General features: G+C 35.7%; 2 protein-coding genes across 4 annotated transcripts in view; both read left to right on the forward strand.

Annotated features, from left to right (window-relative positions):
• The first annotated feature begins 2,949 nt into the window (after nucleotides 1-2,949).
• Nucleotides 2,950-7,519, forward strand: LOC134792485 (ras-related protein Rab-27A). The gene is made up of 5 exons (XM_063763764.1): nucleotides 2,950-3,267; nucleotides 4,036-4,103; nucleotides 5,464-5,578; nucleotides 6,425-6,621; nucleotides 7,329-7,519. The coding sequence occupies exons 1-5, from the start codon at nucleotides 3,124-3,126 to the stop codon at nucleotides 7,432-7,434; spliced, it is 630 nt and encodes a 209-aa protein (XP_063619834.1). The 5' UTR covers nucleotides 2,950-3,123; the 3' UTR covers nucleotides 7,435-7,519.
• A 6,455-nt stretch (nucleotides 7,520-13,974) lies between these two features.
• Nucleotides 13,975-18,217, forward strand: part of LOC134792116 (uncharacterized) — a 246,439-nt gene continuing 242,196 nt past the window's right edge. For all 3 annotated transcript variants that reach the window (XM_063763309.1, XM_063763311.1, XM_063763310.1), the window contains exon 1: nucleotides 13,975-14,136. The gene's annotated coding sequence lies outside the window, so the exon portion shown is untranslated. The remainder of the gene's footprint in view (nucleotides 14,137-18,217) is intronic.

The following is an 18,217-nucleotide window of genomic DNA, read 5'->3' on the forward strand; positions in this document are numbered from 1 at the left end:
CCTATTTCTGGGCGGTTTGCCCTTCGGGCATCTGAAGCTACCTAACGAACCTAACCTACTTACCTACCTACGCTTTTTTCCCCAAAGTGTAATGTTTTCACGGACGTCTCACTAAATCAATAGGTAGGTAGGTTAGGTTCGTTAGGTAGCTTCAGATGCCCGAAGGGCAAACCGCTCAGAAATAGGAGCCCCGCGAAGCGGGGCTCCGTCTATTTAAGTTGCGAAAGAAATGTTTTTTGAAAAGAAACAGTCCGACGAACTCCAGATTTGATGGACACCCCAGCGTTTGTCAGGCAGCGCCACGGGTGTTAAAAATGGGAACTAAAAACTGTCAAAGCGGCGGCTAATGACTCGCTGTATTACATTACGGCTAGCCGTGTTGAAGAACGTATGGCGCCGAATACATTCCGGCGGATTCTCATTCAGCCGCATTCAATCCGGCTAATCGTTAAACCGCCGCATTTCAAAACGCCCCTGTTTTTGAAAACGGCTAGCCGTAATGTAATACGGCGGATTATACGATCCGACTGCGACATATACATATACTTGATATACTTAGGGCATACTGAAAATTCCTGGACTGGCCACTTAAAAAAAATAAGTCGTCTCATATATCAGAATCCAGAAACTTTCAGTATGGCCCATGTATAAGCTCCATACTTGATGTAGCACTTGACGTGAAAACTTAGCGTGGTCCGACTATAGTATTGTTACATATTTATAAATACATAGCCTATATTCTATATATTTTTCATCCTGGATCAGCTATATTTAAGAACACTGCATATTGTATTACTTTATTTATGCACATTTTGTGTAGCTCTAAGATTTATTGCTATTTTATTTATAATACAAAAACTATCTTATATAAGAAATAAATTATGTATTGGGTAATTTTATAGGGTTCCGTACGTCAAAAGGAAAAACGGAACCCTTATACGATCACTCGTGCTTCCTTATACGATCACTCATGCTTCTGTCTATCTGTCCATCTGTCATAGCCTATTTTCTCGGAAACTACCAATTAAGTTGAAATTTGGTACACACAGGTAAATTAGTGACCCAAAGATGGGCATTAACATAAACAAATGAATTTTAAACATGAGGTGCACTTTTGGGGGGTAAATGTGAAAGTTAAAAAATAAAGTTTTTCAAATTATATCTTGTTACATATCAAATAAAAGAGCTGATTTTGAGAATTTCTAATATATTTTTTTATAATTTTAAAATAAATAGGTTAGAAGTTATTTAAGAAAATAGCCAAAAAATTACCATTCCCCCTCTTTTCTCCGAAACTACTTGGTCTATAATTTTGAAAACATTACACAAAATAGTTCTTTACCTATAGATGACAGGAAAATCTATTGGAGATGTGCAGTCAAGTGTGAATCAAACTTAATGTATGGAACCCTTGTTTTTTGTTATTTTCACAGATGTGTATTTTATTCTATTGATTTTATTGCAAATGTTTGAGTAAATTTCTTATTTGTTTACAGGGTCAAATATAAGTTGCTATGTATTTCATAGCATAAGGTACTATTATTCATCAAATACTTTGGAATGTCCTTACTATGCATGGATTTTTTGGATGACAGTAAAATGAAAATCATTCCTATTAGATTTGAACTTGCCTTATTATTAAGATGAATTTAAGACTAGTTTGTTACAGGGATTTTCAGAGTTATAGCTAAATATATACATTATATATTTTATAAATACATATTATGATATTACACAGTTGATTGGTTGTTGTCCTTTTATCTCCCTTGGTGCGTTTCCATTTGATACATCATTCACTACTTGAGACACTTCATTGTAATCAGGTAAAGCCATGGTTTGGAGTTTTGAATATACCAATTTATCATTTATTACTACCTCAAAACTGCCTGGAAAGTAAGAAAAGTATTTTAAGTCCAAAATAAAACAAAAACACTTGGACTTTTACAGGGATATTTTGCAAGAATTATCTTATCATAAGTGAAAATTGTCCTTTTAACATTAAACTTCAGAAGAAAAAAAAACACCTTTAGGGTCAATTACTATAGGTATGTATTATCCCAACCAGTAATAACTAAGAACAGTTTAAAATTAATTTTACTGAACAGTTCATAAAAGCTGAACCACAACAAATCTCCCCTACGAAATCCCCTAGTGTTGCTAGAGATGCAGGAGGTCTGTGGCTGGAGATGATGATTACATAAATACATGGTTTAAAAACAAACCTTGTCGTCCTCGCTTACAGAAGACTGTAGCATTTGGAGTACTTTGTCGAATAGTCTGAGCAAGTGCAAGGCAATGTCCCCCATAGTCACAGACACCGCTGAAATAAAACAAGCATTAAACATACCTTATTGTATTTTATGGTATTTATGACAAGTGTAAATGTACCTAATAATATGGTTACCAATATTCCACGTGGACATTTACACTATGTGTAGTATTTGAGGATTCTTTTTTTGCTAATCCTGTCATTACTGCAAACTTTTAAATAAAAAATGCAAAGATTTTAAATATTGAAAGTGGTAAATGATAACAACCAAAACAAGACAAACTTCAAAAAAAAAATCATATGAATATGACATTTCGATTTGAGCACGTTCATAATCAATCATATTTTTACATATTTAGTCCGACTTGAGGATACCGAAGATTAACGAATTGATGTACAGCCATCTAAAAGCCAGCCATTTATAAGTAAAAATATAGAATTAATATGTAGAATATGATTTGTGAAGTAAAAGTATAAGCGGTCAATTTGTGATTTATTTCTTAGCGAAAACTCTTTTCTGGACTTGATAATAATGCGACATTGCGACTTCCCGATGTAAACTGTCAAGCAGACACTGATGCTACACAAAGAGAATATAATCACTACAAGTCATCTACAAGTGCTACAACTGCCACAAAAAAAAAAGCTACAACTGCCACTGTCATTGTGACAGTCTTTGCAACGAAACTGGGTGTGTATGTTGTTGTGATTTTAAGTTTATCATTTAAATTTACAATTTCAGTGAATTTTAAACTTACAAACACTAGTAATTCCGTGAAAAATACTATGAATCTTATTTAGTGGCAGATTAAACCCCTGCATTTACCTTTGGCTTAATTGAAAATTCGTTCAATATGGATTACGACTATCTTATAAAACTACTGTGCGTTGGCGATTCAGGAGTTGGAAAGACCAGTTTCCTGTATAAATATACCGACGGCGTTTTTCACACTCAGTTTATCTCGACAGTTGGTATTGATTTTCGGGAAAAGTCTGTGGTAAGTATGTTACATTTATTTGTTCGATGGTAAATGGCATACACTTAATTTCGCGGTTTAATTTCGTGATGAAAATGAATACAAACAGGCAGACAATTACTTTCGCATTTATAATATTAGTAACGAACGAAGAAAAATATATAATGAAGCAATACAAGATCACAACTTGTCCCAAAAAAATGTATGTAATTTTCCGTTGAGTTACAAAATACCATACTATATCGTAACTCATTGGAAGATTATTTAGAACATATTATGGTGATATTGTGCTTATATTGTACAGAATAGGGAACTCTATCTATGGGGTTGGCCAATTGAAGTATTTAGCAGATGGCGCCAGCATAGCTTGCCCTGTCAATCCCTAGAATTGTGTCAAATTTTTACAATACACTACTCTTTATTGCACACCTCACATACTCGTAGTTTACAATAAATATAACAGTAACATAAACAAAGACAAATTGAATTTTGAATGAATTTTTGTTCGGTTAATGGAATTTTATGCCCTGGATGCCAGCCCTTTAAGCCAAATCTCATAGAAAAAGCGGCAAGCTATGATGGCGCCATCTATGCAAATCTTTGACATTTGCCAACCCCATTCACAAATTTTGTTCAGATCTGATGAAATTTTTTTTTTACTACAAAATAAATATTGGCCTTAATAGGGATGTGATTTTTGTCAATACTCAATATCTGTATTTCAATATTTTCAATCTAGAACAGTGATTTTAATATTTTACATTGTTTATGAGTATGTTGAAATTGCAGATTTATCAACAGAATGGAAGGCAACACAGAATACATCTGCAATTGTGGGACACCGCAGGGCAAGAGAGGTATGGGGAAATCATTTTTACTTAAATTTATTTACTTATTTTAAACCATACAAAAAAGTTTCATCTACAATGTAATAGTTTCATATCATGGCATAGTAACATTGCATGTAGTGTCACCTGCATTGCTGCTTGGTAAATTTTCATAAATTTGTTACCAAGTGTCAGTTATGAGTAACTTCATAAATCCACCTATTTAACATTTATATTACTAAAACCTTTCTTTGGTAATTTTTTTGACTGTATTGCATTTACACCCTGCATGTAAAACCTGCACAACCGTTGATTTGTATCATACCAGTACATGTTGCAACTGTAACATATTCCATGAGTATGGCATGAGTTTTTTTTATATATGTTAATGTGTTGGCTTCATTTCTACTTTTCGACATATTTTTTCTTAAGCAGTCACATAAAGTCATGGATGTCATAATGCACTGGCTTAGCTTCCGTGTTAGTACAGGTTTGCACCCTTAGACTGAAAAATATATCTCTAGAAACATGACTGTAACCTACTTATGTCAAGAGACATGGAATATATTTGTGGTATTCTTGAACTTAACAATACTTCCAGCACACCAAAATTTAAATGTGAGTTGAGAGCCTAAGGGCTGATATAGACGGACTACAACCCAACTACAAATAGCAGTCTGTCTGTACTGGCTAGGGCCGGGCCGGGTCCGGGGACTGTATTAGGATACAGTAGCATATTTTTTAGCGGTTTTTAAATGATTAAAAAATTAAATTAAGCAGCATAGCCTTCCTTTATTAACAAGCTTTTATTAGGTCAACCTGTATGTAACTAATTGTAATGGAATCTAAGGTAACTAATTTAACCATCTTTCAAGGATCGTAGCGTCATGAAAATTGGCAGCTGTATGTAGTTCTGATGACAATACAATAATATGGTACTGTCGAACTGATCTGATGATGGAGACAGGAGGTGCCCATAGAAACCCTGTGATGAAACAACGCAACCTAATTGTGTTAGGGTTTTTTAGAATTGTCTCGATGAGTATTAGTTGTCTGTCATATGAAAAGTACAGTCAGCGATAAAAGCTTGTACCAAACATGAAATTTTTGTCAAAAACTTATTTTCATTGTTCACTCATTTGTCCATTATCTGCATTTGTAAGTCGTCTGATGTGTAGCATGTTTAAAAAAAATTACAGAGAGTATTGGTAAGTACTTTGCCTATAATATAATAATCTATTTAAATCGATGTATCCATAATATCATAAGCATGTTTATTATTTAGCATGTATAGGTTGACAAATTTTTTGCAAAAGATTTTGCATGAACAAATTATATAGATACAGTACAGATAAGCCAACATTGAAATTTTTATTACAATTAATTTCAGGTTCAGAAGTCTAACAACAGCCTTCTACCGTGACGCAATGGGTTTTCTGCTTCTCTTCGATCTGACGAATGAGGCCTCTTTCCTGGAGGTCAGGAATTGGATTGAGCAGTTGAAGGTAATGTTCAGTACCATTATAAATGTGAAAGTTGTGTGTATTTGGACTGTATAATAGGTTACATCAAAAAAAAAAGTTTTCAATAATCCGTAATCATGCAGCGGTATTTTAATTTCTCTCAATTGTTCACGCGCTCAGCTTATGACTGCTTGAGTAGCAGCCATTAAGGCACGGTCTCATGAGAGAAAGAGAACGTGTCATAAGTACGACTTTTGCTTTAGAGAGAGAGACTACGTCATTCACTCTAAAACATCGGTTTTTGTCGGACCCATGCTATACAAAAATATTTTAAATACATTTGCGTAAATCTAAGCTTTAAGCTTTGGCCAGATTAAAACTGCCTGTGATTATTATCCTTAATATAGATGGTCAAGCAAATCTTGTCAGTAGAAAAAGGCGCGAAATTCAAATTTTCTATGAGACGATATCCCTTCGCGCCTACATTTTTCAAATTTGCCGCCTTTTTCTACTGACAAGATCTGCTTGACCAACTATATAATATTTGCAAACGGGAACCAACCCACACCAAAAACTCATTGATAATCGAACCTTAATGTGAAAACAATGTAGTAAACATTTGAATGAGTATTTGGTGTGGGTTGGTCCTCGTTTGCATAAAATACCTACGTCCAATAGTCGTTGTATTGAATACCTCACTATAGTTATTGTTTTTAGAGCTCCGCACAAAACTGTCCGCGGAGCTCTTATGGGATCACTTCGGTCTTGCAAATCAGTTAAATGCGTTTTTCTCAAAGACCGTTTGATGTAGATACCTAAAATTTGGAACAGTTATAGCGTACCATCACTAACACTGTGTATAAGTCAAAACCGCTTCTTTAATTCCAGACACACAGTTTGAGCGAGGACCCCGACATCGTCCTCTGCGGGCACAAATGCGATCTCCAAGAGAAGCGCTTGGTCAACCAGAATCGAGCTCGGGAGTTCGCTAAAAACTACAACTTGCCTTATTTAGAGACCAGCGCTAAATCCGGACAGAACATAGACCGGGCTATTGAGATACTGCTAGACAAAGTGATGATCAGGTAAGTGTATTTATTATCGTATCAAACAAAAAACTAAGTATAGTGGAGTTTTTGGCACGAGTCACTGGAGCATAGACAGAGAGTATCATAGGTAAGGACAATGTGAAGAAGACCAGCATATAAAAATTGATTGCAGGTAAGAACGTCATATAGATTGCGGGCCAGGAGCATATATCGTCAGTCATCGCCTCCCGGCTGATAGGTAGGCTGCTATTATGAATAAATAAAATAGTCAGCCGGTTGTATCGCGGTGGAAAGATCGTCAGTTGATGACATGATCATGTAAGAACAAAAAAAAATTCAGTCATCGCCTCCCGATTGATATTGTGTCAGATGATAGCTAGCTGATTTTTCACCTGGTCAATGTTTGGCAATGATGATTCATCAGTGATGACGTTAGCGGGTGTTTCCTAAAATGCCTTGACGTTATAAATCAACGTCATCTTGCATACAAGCTATATATTGAGCTATGGCTATAATGATAAGGATGGCTATGTGACGCGAGTTTTGTGACACTGCTGTGTCGTGCGTGTCGTGTGTGAATGTGGCTTACGCGGTCATAACACAAGTGAGGATCCGCACGCAGCTCCGGTGTGAGCTAGACAGCGCTATGCACGTATATAGCACTGTCCCGCTCGCATACCGGATAAGCGTGCGGGTCAGCATCCTATGTGCAGACGCCTAATATTTCGTACCGTATCTTCCAGAATGGAGTCGTCAGTAGAGTACGCGATGCTGTGCGCGTCGGGACGGCGGCGGCAGTCGCTGCAAAGACTGCAGGCCAAGCAGGACAGCAAGCCTTGCTCCTGCTAGACTTAAGGCGGTCCCACTGCGACGCACACTACAGAAGCTACTAGAATGACGCACGAAGCTAGGTAGGGGTGTGTAACGCCAGCCGCATATTGCACATGTTTACATACGAAATTTGCGCAACCGTAAGGCTGCCGCGCTAAGCATAGGAGCAGGAACTTATTTTGAAATATCTTTCAATTGTAGAAAGGTATACGATTGAATGACATTTCGAAATGAGTTACTGCTCTTAGGCTTAGCGCGGCAGAAGGACGATCAAGACGTTTCGTAGAACATGAATGCGCCCTCGTTTAGTTAAGTACTTAGGCCTTGAATTTGTTTCAATGTGCCACCGGCTAAAGAATAACACTAATGAAAGTTGGAGAAATCAATCTTCATTATAATACTAAGAGAATCTTTAAAATGGACGTAGTGTGGCTGCGCGCCGCAGTGGGTTTTCGTATTTATTATCTGTGATTTTATACACTCCTAATATTTTACAATCATTTTTGATTTTTTGTCCTAAGTGCCAAAGACACAATTATCGTGAACAGTTAAGTTTCAAAATTTTAAATGAGAAAGATATATTTTAGTTTAGCCATAAACAATATTGGGACTAAATACAGTATGTGAGACTGATTTTGATTTTAATAGTACAAATGAACTATTTATTGGCAGGCAAAAACGGTCATAGGTAGTGGAAAATACTTGAATACGGTAATACTACTGCTAGTGTTGAATACCTTAAAGGATTTTTACCTGAGAGAAACTTTTACCTGGTCGCAAAAGGCTATATGGAAACTGGGTAAAATGCGCTATTTCTGTCCACTCCGAACTATTTGGCGTTCGCCATCTCCCATCTGTTATGTCGTATCGCTATACACCTACCTATCAAAGCGACCCTGCATTTGAGAGGAATACACATTCCACACACTAGAGCCTCATTCACTCCCTGAGACTATTTAGGTGTAAAGATAAATGCCGTACATAGCGGGAAGAAGTTGATAACTCGAGATATTCTGTTGAAGAAATTTAAACTTAAAATAAAATTACATAAGGTTCCAATTTCTTTAATTTTTTCCCGCTAGTTATCATCTTCTTCCCGCCGTGTACGGAATGAAAGGTACACGGAAAGATCATGTCTAGTCACTTTTTCAAAAAAATAGTTATTTATCTCAAAAGGTAGAGCTCTTAATGAACTATTAATTATATTTTTTGCTACCACTGTATAATATATGTAACACAACTTTTTTTTGTAGCTAAAATAACCTGCTCACGGAATTAATACATTTTGACCTAGTTCCAAATTTTAAAATCGCGATTAGGTACTACAAATGTTAGTAAAGTGACTAGACATGATCTTTCCGTGTACCCTTCAAACAGTGCATCCTTCGGAGTTCTATTAAACCTAATTTGCTGTAGATTTTTTTAGAAAGTTGTATTATATAAACAATTGTTGTATAATATGCATTCCAGATTATTTACTTAATTAAAAAGGGATCTAAAAGTTCAATTTTTTAAGCACAAGTAGGATTTTGTGGAGTTGTAAGTGGTGTTTAAAAATACCCTCTATACTTATTATTTTTTTTTACCTTATTGTAACGATACCAGGGTTTTTTCTGAACCAAATTATATCTAGTCAATTTTTTAGATACATACCTACCCTTAATTATTTTTTGTGGCACAAAGTGTTTTTATGATACCACATTTTGCACGATATTGTTTTATGTGCATATAATTGTATACATACATATTATATTAAAGTAAGTATACGTAAGTGAAAAGATCTCTAAACTTTTATGTATTTTAATAAAGCTAGTCGATTTTAATAATCTTTTTCTACGTATAAATACATATTTACGACCAAATTATTCCTTTGTCAGGCCTATGTACAGGTCCATAATTTAATACAAATTTATTATATGAACACAATATTTAATTATACTGTAGATTAGTACCTAAGATAATAATTATCTATCATCAAGTCAACTATTTTTTATTGTATTACTTATTCGATATATTTCATCAGTATTCTAACTTTGACAAGGTTAAAAACGAATGAATTGAGGGTAAATGAAAAATAAATATAAGTGTGCACTTATCAATACCCATATCAAGGAAAGTGAGTATAGTACGTTTTCTAAAGGTATTTATTATTGTAATATACCTACTTATTAATAAAAGTATAATTATGACTGTTTTGAGCAGGAGAGTCGAGGTGGATGATTACACACACAGCGACGAGTAGGTACTAATTGCACAAAAGCCAGAACACAGAACGAACATGGGTTAAGCCCATCAAAGGAATATATAATAATACCAAAGAGAATTTAGACTAGATGGATATTGTCAAAGTAAATTATGTAGTCAGTACATTTACTGCCATCTTTCGACACAAATATGATTACCTAACACTTTTAGAACGCCATTTGACTTGGATCCTTATTTTTTCACTGATTCCGACGATAGGCCAAAGGTATGGTGCCATCTTTTCGAGCGATGGCGCCATACCTTTGGCCTACTCTCGAGTAGGTGGCGATACTTTTTGACATTTAATAAATTTAACACATCAGTGAAAAAATAAGGATCAAAGTCAAATGGCGTTCTAAAAGTGTTATTCATTTGTGTCGAAAGATGGCAGTAGATGTACTGACTACATAATTTACCTTGACAATATTATATTCCTCTAGTCTAAATTGTCTTTGATAATACGAAGCTCTCAGTGCTTTTTTGGCCTTAAAAAACGATCCATAATTGATGGCTCTTATCTGACAGTTATCTCTTCTCAATAAATATACCCCACGCGCAGCTTTAATTATTACCAATACACAATTTCCCGCGATTAAAATAAAATTGTAATTGGTCAATAGAAGTTTTGATCAGTAAAAAATAAAATTCTATTTTCAAACTTCTTGTGCGGCATAACAACAATTTGATGTTGTCAAACTGTACAATTCAGTCGCTCGCGTCGCGGCACAATACAAGTGAGGTCATTTTTGAGCTCTGGACTTCTATAGATACTCTAGTTCGTTGGTTAAGATTTGAAGAATCTTTTTCGTCAACATTGTATTCGGCTGACAAAAACTGTGTGATCTCAATTCTGACCTGCTAGTATGAGTTGCGTTCTCGCGCGCGAGTCCATATATGGAGTCGCGCTAGATGTATGGAGTCGCGCGCGAGAAGGCAACTCATGCTGTCTGGTGCCGATACCACCTATCTCTATACCTACTTTAAGCTGTTTATATCCTATCCTATCCTAGTGATTTGAGTAAAATTTTATGAAGATTTGGTCACTGTACAGACAAAATCTTTATTTTACAGTATTTTGACTGATCACAAGTATTTCTACAATATAAAATTTTATAAAATCGTATAGTACCATTGGATATTGACATGATATGTATTTGTATGAATGTAATAAGCGCCTATATCTTCTAAGCTAGATTAGTTTATGAGAAGAAACGTTTTGAATATAGGCTTATATTTATGTAACTTTATTGAGGGGGTGTTACATATTAATCCGTATTTGTTAAATGCACAAAGGAAGGTGATAAGAACATGATTTTGCTACATTTGTTAAAATTTACATTCGCTATGGGCACATACAGTTTAGAACATTCCGTTTATAATGTTAAGTTAACGCTATAATTTATTGTTTGTGATAACCTCCTAAGGCTAAATTTCAGTGGCTTTGGATTTTTCATTTGTATGTCTGGGCCTTAAGAGGATAAGACTCGGTTGTTGGTGATGATTTAGACAGTTTAGAACTGTGTGTGTCGATTGTGGGTGAAATCATCAGTCATTGCTACAAAATCTCAGGATTCTAAGGGTTTATTATAAGGAACTTTGTGTCTGATTAGATTTTGTACAATCAACCATTTATTTTACAAAATCAAAATTAGGTCAACCATGACCAATATGATAAATCAATGTGTATTTTGTATATATTATTATTTCCACTGTATACATAAATAAGATTGTATAAAAATCGGCAAACAAAGGGCGCTGTTGGTGGAACTATATACCATTATGTTATTTATGTTTCTTGAAATTCACGAGGAATTTTTTTATGCACGCCTAATGGATTTGTAAGTGCTTATTTATATGCATTGTATCTACCGATTAAAAATCACTTGCAATCAAATTCAGTTTTTTTTCTGATCGTGATAGTTGATTTCGGATTCCTTAGCTTGAAACATTTTGCATATCCAGATAAATGCACGAATCTTGCAATACTGCACTTGGAATAAATGAATTTTAGGAACAAGCCGTAAAGTGGTTTAAGTAGTAACTGTTAGTTGAGCGAATCAACTTTTTGACCTACAGTTTTGAGTGTCTCTTGCGTTACTCAAAATGTCTCTGGGGTTACCAAGAAATCGGGTTTCTAATATACATAGGTAGTTTATGTTTATTAGACTTAACAGTTGGGGCCTTGAATGTTTTACACCGCCATTGTAGGTATAAAGGTAAAATTTTACAACGAAGTTTAAAAGTTGTGGACAGATTTGTTCGGTCAATAAGTTGATTCGCCCAGTTACCACTCAAGGGGCTACCCGAGGTTTTCATCGGTTTTTGACAAGTTTTGAATCGTATCTCCTTTTTTCGCACTACAGATAGAATTATAAGACAAACGGTTATTGGTTTTTCAATCTTTTATCTGGTTTTGTCCACCGGATTTTGAAAAAAATTAATACTTATTATTTTATTGTTTTGTGTTAAACACTTTTTTCGTATCTAGTTTACAGTGAAAGATCTTACATGTACGAAATCTACATATTTGGGTTCGTCTTTGACGTCTCGAAAAACGTGTCCAGGGTTTTAATTTTAAACTAATTAACACAAAAGTTATGGCCAGAAAAACAGTTTTTAGCCTAAAATTGTTCAACTTTGATGCCAAATATCTCGAAGACAATGAACTTTGAAGTAAAATATGGGATACTATATTGCTTAAAGCCGTTGCTGTTAATATAATAAGCTACAAAAAACATTAGAAAGCTAAGGGATTCAGATCGAAGGTCATTGGCGTGGGGTAGCCCCTTAAACCTCATATCAAAAAAAAAAAACTGTAATTTTAAGATTATTTTATTCCATCCAGTCTTATCCCATACTTAATCAATGTAAAACCAAAAAATACATTATCATAAAAATTGGGTTTCGTATAACCAATTATAACGTACCTATTAAACGGATTGGAATCTAATTGGGCAGCTGATCAGATAGGTAATAGAATTTTTTGAGAGCCATGGTTTTAATGGAAATGGAACTAGGTATTTAGTGAAATCGTTGCATTCAATGAAACTAGTAAATAATTATTATGGAAGACGGATAATGTAGATACCTAACTAAACTAGTGTTAATAGCAGAAAATTGAATTTAAAATTAGAATTATGAATGAAATACTAATTTTATTGGTGAGTATGTATGCCCAGACATTTTAAAACATTTCTAAGCAATGTTTTGTCTATTGCTTATACATTTACGAACTTAACCCGTAGAACCAAATTAAGCCCTAAACATTTAACAGATGAATAAATTAAAATTCATTCAGAGCATAATGTAGGTTAACTACAAAATTACAATTTCCTTGAAACTAATATAATTCCGCAAACCGGCATAACACATGTGAATGCAATTGGAACTTTGTAGCTTTGTACGATTTATTTTAAAGCCAACCATATGGAACGGGGAATGCAATATATCTCATCTCATGAACACACACGGTTTTATTTAGTTAGCAATCCGAAACTTTTAGGGGCTAGTTGAAGCTCTGCACTGCAATCATCTGGCCCCTCTTTAAACGCACGTGATATACACCTACGAAATGCGGGTGCAGCATTTTTTTCACAATCCTCAAGCGAGTTTCGACCTAAACGTGACGTCATAAAGTTGTTTTTTTATTTGGTTTTATCTCTTGCGCTGAAATATAGGGTGACCATGCGGCGCGTCAAATATTGCGTAGACTTTATTAAAGGGGCGGATGGTATAAATTGGCGTATCGAAAATTGCGAAGCATCGGGCGACCCCAACGCGCATCGCGCAGACGCGGAAGCGACGTCACTGTAGCGCTAATCTGGGGCCTACCCAATGTCCCGGTTGCGTATCGGTGTCGCTAAAACTGCATATAGACACATTAAAGCTTATAGACAGAAATAATCAATCGAAAATGTTTGTGGCTCTGAGAATGTTACAAGAAAAATATTTCATCTGTGCGAATTTCTTGTCATAGTGTTTTTGGAACTGTCCATTTCAGTTAAATAGTCATAGTATTTATTCATGAACAATATAGGCTTGAGTTTGAAAATACATGAAGAGAGAGAATAAAACAACAAAAAAGAACTTATGGAATATTACAAACAATAATTTTAGTAATAAAACACTGTTTTTTTATTTATGTGCATTGAATATTTGGAGAAATACGACCAAACAAATTGGCAGACTCATAAAAACCGCACTGTTGTACTATCATTCGGCATCTCAGTTTCTAGCTTCAAATACAGTATCTCGACAGCAGAATTCGTGGTAGCCCCTCAAACGCTGCTAGCTTCAGTCCGCTCTGAGTTTGTTTATGTATTGAAAGACAACAGATTGGTACAGCCGCCGGCTCCAGGCACGGATGTAAGATGTTCCGATTTCATGTGCGTTTAGTACGGTGTAATTATAACTGAATAGTGTCGTGACTCAGTGCTGTGTTGACGTTTTGGACTGTGTTATAGATAGCGCATACAGGTAAGTGTTGCTCGGTTTAATTGTTCCATATGCGATGTTCACTGCGGTGTAAGCTGATGTTGTGTACTTAACTTCAATTTTTGGGGCCCGACCGGCTTTTATTTCAGCATGTTTATTGTGTTTTGAACAATTCTTAGTAGGAACCAAGTGTTGTATCAGTTATTTGGTTCTTTAGCAAAAAATAATAATTATTATACGAGCAATTAAATTAAATTTAAAGTCAATGTGTATTATGCGCCTAGTTATCTTGATAAATACAATTCTTATTCGAAAAACATTGTGTGAAAACCGTATACTTTATTGACAGACACGGGGGTTAAGATGATAATGTTTCGGTATTTTATCAGTAGATCTAGGTAATTAAAGCTACATAATAAACTTTAGTTTTAAGAGTTCTGTAGAGTTCGTTATTATCAAAGCCCGGACTAATTATCGCAAAACAATTGCAACTGTGACCAAGCTACTTATGACAGAAATGATAATACCTACAGGCTGGCTAAAAAACAACTGCGTTCTCGTTGCCAGGGAGGTTTTGGGATTATACTGAGCAACTTTTACTATGGGACCAAACCCGTCATCGCGAAAAAAAATGTACCCTCCCTTAGAAAATGGACCAGCCAAAATGTATGAAACAGCCAAATTTTTTTTGCGATTTCTGGGTTGGGTAAAAGTTGCTCAGAATAATCCCAAAAACTCCCTGGCAACGCGGGAATGCAGTTTTTTAGCCACCCTGTAGATATATAGAATTGCAATTAAAATAGCTTAAATGCTTGTTTTGCGATGATTAGTCCGGCTATGATTATTTTATTATCGCATTCTTACTAAGAAGCGGATTATTTTCTTCAATGGCAGTCCGTTTCAAGTATAAAGTATTTTTAGATTTCACTACTTTTCAGTTAATTATGTAAAAGAAAGTTAAAGTCTTAATCGCAATAGTCTATTTTCGAATCGATAACGTTTTATGAACTGGGTGTCGCTAAAGTCGATACCTAATATTTCACCCTGAAAGGAAGTGTTTTGTGTTAAGTACATGTAGGTAACGTTACTCTGCCCGTCATTCGCAGCATGTGTAGAACCTTTCCCAAACTTGGTTCGGAGCCGTTTATTAACTTGAAGGGGAACACAAACAATTAGTTCCGTCGTGTTTAGCACTTTGGCGGGTTTATTCATGTTTGAGGGTAAAGATAGATGGGTATAGTTTAAATAAGAAACGTTTGAATTTCATATATGAAGCTAAAATACACTTTAAATAGTTTGAATAATTGAAAACCACATTGTCCAAGTTATGTTGTGGATAAATAAACCTACTAAAATGTTAACCAATGTCAAAACCTGAATAAAATATGGTAGGTAACCTTGGTACCTACCATCTTCATGCTCGACAAATGGTTGTAAGATTCATATATCGGCATGACCCGTTTCTGGTAATTTTCAAAGTGCGGTAGAGACCCCTAAAATGTCGAATAAATCACAGTAGTTATTTAGTGGCCGACACCGCAGAGTAGGCACATTAAGCGGTTGAAACGTAGATGATTTTAATTTCAATGAAATTTAAATCACCCTAATAATCGATACAGAATAACATTAATTACTTTTGAAATGACATGATATGAAAAATGGAATGAAACGAACAAATCGAAAATTACTATTTTACATGAAATTCTTAATTACACAAACGGGTCTACCGCGATATAATTTCACAAAACAATTTTTTTTTATATGTGTACAAAACGCGAGAGTTTAAAGAGTTATACATGAAATTCTTACTCATAATGCCTGGCTCTTGGGTGTATGGCCTACAGAATAGGGAATATTACTGAAAACTCTGCGTAGAGGGCGTCAGTAACTCAATCACCCATGTGATTGGTTGAAACACGACAATCGGAAGTTCGGTTTCTGCCTCTCTATCACTCTTGCGTATTCGATCGATAGAGAGGCAGATAACGAAATTTCGATTTTCGCGTTTCGCGGTAGGCCACCTGTAAACAAACCGCCTTGATGCATCAATGTTATAGTAAAAACTTGTCAAAAAACTGTTTAAGGCCTAATATGTACCTTTAAGTTACTCTATGGTTTACTAAACAAATTAGTGCTGCACTCTGGCGGCAGAACATTGCAGTAATACTCCCTATTAATAAATAGGTATCTAAGTAGTTGGGGGCTGTCCATAAATTACGTCATCGATTTTTGACGATTTTGGACCCCCCCCCCCCCACCCCTATAATCATCCAAAAATCATGCTTCAAATGACCCCATTTCCTCCTACTTCATGCTACCGTCATCCGATGTCCAGACCCCCCCCCCCCCCCTAATTTGAAATGACGTAATTTATGAATAGCCCCTTGGCAGCAAAAACTACGAACACGAAGTACCACAACTGCCTACAGCCATATGAAATTTGCCTCATTTTCTTCGATTATCTGTTACATAAAGATTAAAAAAAAACAAATAAATTACTGTCTGTGTAGCTTCCGCTGTCATAGGTACCTATCCAGTGTTAGAGTTAACGGTCAATTAAACAGTCTAAATTATAATAATTATGATTGATGTCTCGGCCCTGAGTTTTATTTTGAACGGGTTGGCGTCTCTGTTTTATTTAATTTTTTATAACCTTTACTAAGATTATGGAGTAAATAAACAGACACTGTAAATCACATACGTCGTGTTACTATCTGAATAGATAGGAACATTAAAATTTGAGTTACGCACAAAGTTTCAGTCCAAGTTATTAGGCAGTGATGTTCAGAAATCGGTAAAAGTTTAATGTTTCCGGCCACGTGTTTCGATAAAACAAGTAACCAACTGACCCTAACAATATACCAATTAGTAATAACAAACGCTTCTTTGTGACTGACATATCGCAACCAATATAAATGTCTTATCATTTTGCACAGATGCACTTCTAAAAAAGGCTATATACATACATATGTAGTTAGGTTTCTTAGGCTGCCTTTCCACTGAGGCGGAGACGAGCGGAGATGAGATAAATGAACCAATAGGATGGGCTGTAACTTGTAATCCAGCGGAGCGGAGAAGAGATATGGATGCTATTCCTCTCATCTCTGCTCGTCTTTGCTTCAATGGAAAGGCAGGCTTAGTCAGCGCACACGACATTTGCCGCGATTCAGCTGCAATACAAGTACCAGGTCAACCGGGATAAGTGCGCTTACAGGCGGCTACTCTAGATAAAATTGTAGGTAAATTAAATAAAACGTTAACATAAAGACCCTCCGACCTCCGACCGTGACCACAATTTTCCCAGTACACCTGGTTTGTTAGTGCACGACACTCCACTAAATTTTTTTTTTTTTTTTTTTTTTCGTATGGCTTTTGTGTACTCTACTTCAGAGATTTACAGATCTACTCCACTAAATGAGACGTGGCTCTCGATGTCTACCGGTCTGTATCTGCTCAAGACCAGCTAACAATCAACTGTGCCAAGTTTCAGCGCATAGTCTCAAAGTGCAAGGTCCCCATACAACGGTGTGCACTAACAAACCAGTAGTAAGAAAATTAAGGGAAATTTGGTTAATGGCCACTAACTCTTTACTTAACTCATAGGAGCGCACTTGATCCGACAGTCCTGCTTATACGACCATCTGTTTCGTGTACATAGCCGCCATAGGGTGAAAACAAATAAAATCATACTTCAGTACGGAGTTTACATTACAAGTTCAAATTACAGGCACATTCCAATTTTAAAAATAAAGATTATTTGATATTGGTTCCAGCCAGCGTATATAGAGGTATCTCGCTCGCGCCTTGCGAGCAAGATGCACTGAGAGAGCAGCGCCACTCGTCGTATAGGGGGAAATACCTAGACACTTGAAATGAGGAGCTGAAAATGTAAACTCCGTATTGGATTAAGATTTATTTGTTTTCTCCGTACGCTGGATGTTCAGTACTGAGCACAAAAGGAAATTCCACAAAAAGGTCGGGGACGGGACGCGTATGGCAGTTAGTTTAATAACCTGCAGGAATCTGTATTATATACCGTTGAATTTAAAGCTAAGTTATAATATATAAAAACAATCACGCCAAATATCTGCTTATTAGCTTTAGGTATCAGAAGTACGAAACA

The sequence above is a fragment of the Cydia splendana genome, chromosome 7 (genome assembly GCF_910591565.1).
Source record: "Cydia splendana chromosome 7, ilCydSple1.2, whole genome shotgun sequence".
Classification (NCBI taxonomy): Eukaryota; Metazoa; Arthropoda; class Insecta; order Lepidoptera; family Tortricidae; genus Cydia; species Cydia splendana.

What these genes read in the sequence shown, in the direction of transcription:
- LOC134792485 (XM_063763764.1), top strand. Translation starts at nt 3,124, where the DNA reads ATGGATTACGACTATCTTATAAAACTACTGTGCGTTGGCGATTCAGGA. An exon ending in ATTTTCGGGAAAAGTCTGTG is followed by an intron (nt 3,268 to 4,035) that starts GTAAGTATGTTA and finishes TTGAAATTGCAG; the next exon opens with ATTTATCAACAGAATGGAAG. An exon ending in ATTGGATTGAGCAGTTGAAG is followed by an intron (nt 5,579 to 6,424) that starts GTAATGTTCAGT and finishes CTTTAATTCCAG; the next exon opens with ACACACAGTTTGAGCGAGGA.